At 57.8% G+C, this 3,181-nt stretch overlaps 1 protein-coding gene across 1 annotated transcript; it reads right to left on the bottom strand.

Annotated features, from left to right (window-relative positions):
* Positions 1–1,348: 1,348 nt before the first annotated feature.
* LOC118701019 (olfactory receptor 14J1-like) lies at positions 1,349–2,305 on the bottom strand. Its single transcript, XM_036405593.2, has one exon. The coding sequence runs from the start codon at positions 2,279–2,281 to the stop codon at positions 1,349–1,351; it is 933 nt and encodes a 310-aa protein (XP_036261486.1). The 5' UTR covers positions 2,282–2,305.
* Between the last annotated feature and the right edge of the window lie 876 nt (positions 2,306–3,181).

Genomic DNA, 3,181 nt, shown 5'->3' with positions numbered 1-3,181 from the left:
AAGGGACGTGCAGGGACTGATGGACAGCAGGCTGGACATGAGGCAGCAGTGTGCCCAGGTGGCCAAGAAGGCCAATGGCTCCTGGCCTGGATCAGGAATGGTGTGGCCAGCAGGATCAGGGAAGAGATGGGCTGTTTGTAGGGGAGGGAACAGGGTGGGCAAGAGGAAGAAATTTGTACAAAGAGTAAAGAAAGCAAAGGAGAAGCCAAGGAAATGGTCAGGGCAGTTTGGGGGTGGCTGCCAGGCAGCCCTCGCTCTGAGCAACAGCGTCTGCAGTGGCACAGGAAACTCCCAGCTGATGGGAACAAACTTTCTGGCTCAGTGCAGAGGCCAGGACAAAGCTGAGTGGTTTCCCTGGTGTCCCGCAGCCCTTGCTGGCCCCAGGAGCTGATGGCATTTGTGCTCCCTCAGGTTCATGTCCCCACAGCAACAGCATGGGGGTGCTGCCCCTGCTGTGTGCAATGCAAACAGGGGCTGATGAGGCAGTGCTGCCGTGTCTGTGCCTGCAAGGATGGGGCACCTGTGTGAGCTAGGGGAGAGGCCAGGGCTGCAGAGGGGGGATGTTGTTGGCAGCTGCATGAGGACGCTCTGGGACGCTGCCCTGGGCTGTGCAGCGCACTGGGGATGGATCAGCCCCTGCTCTGCTGCTCCTTCCCGTCTGCCCCAGGGCCCTTGCAGAGCCCCAGCCGTGCTGTTTGCCCCCAGCCTGCCCACGGCCAGCCTGGGGCTGCTGACGGGGGTTTCTGTGCTGAGCATTGGCCTGGCCGTGTTCTTGAGAGAGCCTGGGCAAGGAGCCTGGAGCCCCCAGGGCCTGGCCTGAGGCGTCAGCGCTGCCCCAGCAGTGCCCATGGCCTGTCCCTGCTGCAGCCCCGGCACTGCCACCCCCAGGGCTGTGCCCGGCCCCGAGAGCACTCAGGCCCTGCAGCAACACCAGGGCCACCAGGGCAGCGGGGCAGGGCCACGGCAGCAGCACTGGCAACACCAAGTGCTGCTGCTGCTGCTGCTGGGCACAGCTGCTGGGGCAGCACTGATCTGCCCCAGTTCTGCACACAGACATTGCTGCTGCAGCTCCAGAGAAGGCAACAAAAGGGCATCTCTGCAGAAAACTCTGCTGGGACATCCTTTAGCTCCTTTAAAGCCACCGAGAGCGCAGCCCCTCACTGACCCAGTCTGTGGCCACAGGGAAGGTGGAGAGAAACAAAATGACCAATGGCACAAGGAATGATATTTATTTGTGGACAAGATTAAAAACCTAAAATAAAAAAGAGAAAGAACCTCAAAATGTAACCAAGAAGAAGTATCAAATATGACTTTTATTGGAAGTGATTTGCAGAAATTGGCCAACAGTTTAATGTTCCTGAAAGCATCCAGTCATCTGTCGCCACATTGCAGCCTTGAGCTCCTGGTTCCTCAGGCTGTAGATGAGGGGGTTCAGGGCTGGAGGCACAACTGAGTACAGAACTGACAGGGCCAGATCCAGAGATGGGGAGGAGATGGAGGGAGGCTTCAGGTAGGCAAACATGACAGTGCTGACAAACAGGGAGACCACAGCCAGGTGAGGGAGGCAGGTGGAAAAGGCTTTGTGCCGTCCCTGCTCAGAGGGGATCCTCAGCACAGCCCTGAAGATCTGCACATAGGAGAAAACAATGAACACAAAACAAACAAATACCAACGACACACTAACAGCAAGAAGTCCCAGTTCCCTGAGGTGGGATTTGGAACATGACAGCTTGAGGATCTGTGGGATTTCACAGAAGAACTGGCCCAGGGCATTGCCATGGCACAGGGGCAGGGAAAATGTATTTACCGTGTGCACGACAGCATTGAGAAAGGCACTGGCCCAGGCAGCTGCTGCCATGTGGGCACAAGCTCTGCTGCCCAGGAGGGTCCCGTAGTGCAGGGGTTTGCAGATGGACACGTAGCGGTCGTAGCACATGATGGTCAGGAGGAAATATTCTGCTGAGGTGAAGAACACAAAGAAAAAGAGCTGTGCAGCACATCCTGCGTAGGAGATGTTCCTGGTGTCCCAGAGGGAATTGTGCATGGCTTTGGGGACAGTGGTGCAGATGGAGCCCAGGTCAGTGAGGGCCAGGTTGAGCAGGAAGAAGAACATGGGCGTGTGCAGGTGGTGGCCGCAGGCTACGGCGCTGATGATGAGGCCGTTGCCCAGGAGGGCAGCCAGGGAGATGCCCAGCAAGAGGCAGAAGTGCAGGAGCTGCAGCTGCCGCGTGTCTGCCAATGCCAGCAGCAGGAAGTTCCTGATGCAGCTGCTGTTGGACATTTGATGTGCCTTGGCATGGGGATCTGTAAGAAAAGTAATCATGGAATAGTCGGGTTTGGAGAGGACTTGAAATATCCCAGCACAGCCTGGGGGCACTTTCCTCCCACTGCCTGCCCAGGGCTCTGCTGCCTGGAGCTGTCCCTGCCAGCAGCTGCTTCCCTGTGCCCAGGGCTGGGCCCTGCCAGTGCTGCCAGAGCCCAGCTCAGCCCTGGGGGCTCAGCTCTGCCCTGCAGAGCCCTCCCAGCTCAGGCACTGCCCAGGGGCAGCTCTGGCTCTGCAGGCTCTGAGGGCAACGTCAGAGCAACCCTGAGGAGGCTGGAAAAGCAACACGGATGCTGCCTCTGAGGGGCCCTGTGCTGATTTCTGTCTCTGCCTGCTTTATTCAGATCGGAGAGAAATTTGGTTTTTTTCCACCTGAACTGAGACATGAATATCTATGTGCAATTTCCCATCCAGGCAACCCAGAGCAGTAGATTAAAAAGCAGGATTTTCCCTTTTATGCAGCCTCTGCCTTGCTCTGCTCCCTGTATAATCCACATGGAAATGTTCTGGGGTTAAACGGCATGCTGGGAGCAGTCCTGAACAATGCAGCATCCTCCCCACGCAAGGAGAACACTTCCAAGCCTCACCAGCTGTCTCCTGCCACCCAGATCTTGTCCCCCAGTGCTGGGAGCAGCTGCCAGGGCTGGCTGAGAGCTGTCCCTGGCAGGCAGCAGAGTCCCTGCCCCAGCACAGCGCCCTGGGCTGCAGGACCCTGCTCTGCAGGACAGCCCTGGGCACCCCTGGCTGCTCTGCACAAGAGACAAGCAGAGAATGTACTCACAGGCTCTGCAGGCATTGGGATGTTCCAGCTTGAGGAGATGGCTCCAGGAGCTGCAGCTGCATTGTCCTGCAGCCAGA

Source organism: Molothrus ater, unplaced genomic scaffold (assembly GCF_012460135.2).
Source record: "Molothrus ater isolate BHLD 08-10-18 breed brown headed cowbird unplaced genomic scaffold, BPBGC_Mater_1.1 matUn_MA117, whole genome shotgun sequence".
NCBI classification, from domain to species: Eukaryota; Metazoa; Chordata; class Aves; order Passeriformes; family Icteridae; genus Molothrus; species Molothrus ater.
Note: the sequence above shows the minus strand (reverse complement) of the source record. Positions and strands in the feature narration are given on the sequence as shown.

Bases quoted from the DNA above. Each gene is read 5' to 3' on its own strand.
- LOC118701019 (XM_036405593.2), bottom strand. From the start codon at position 2,281: ATGTCCAACAGCAGCTGCATCAGGAACTTCCTGCTGCTGGCATTGGCA.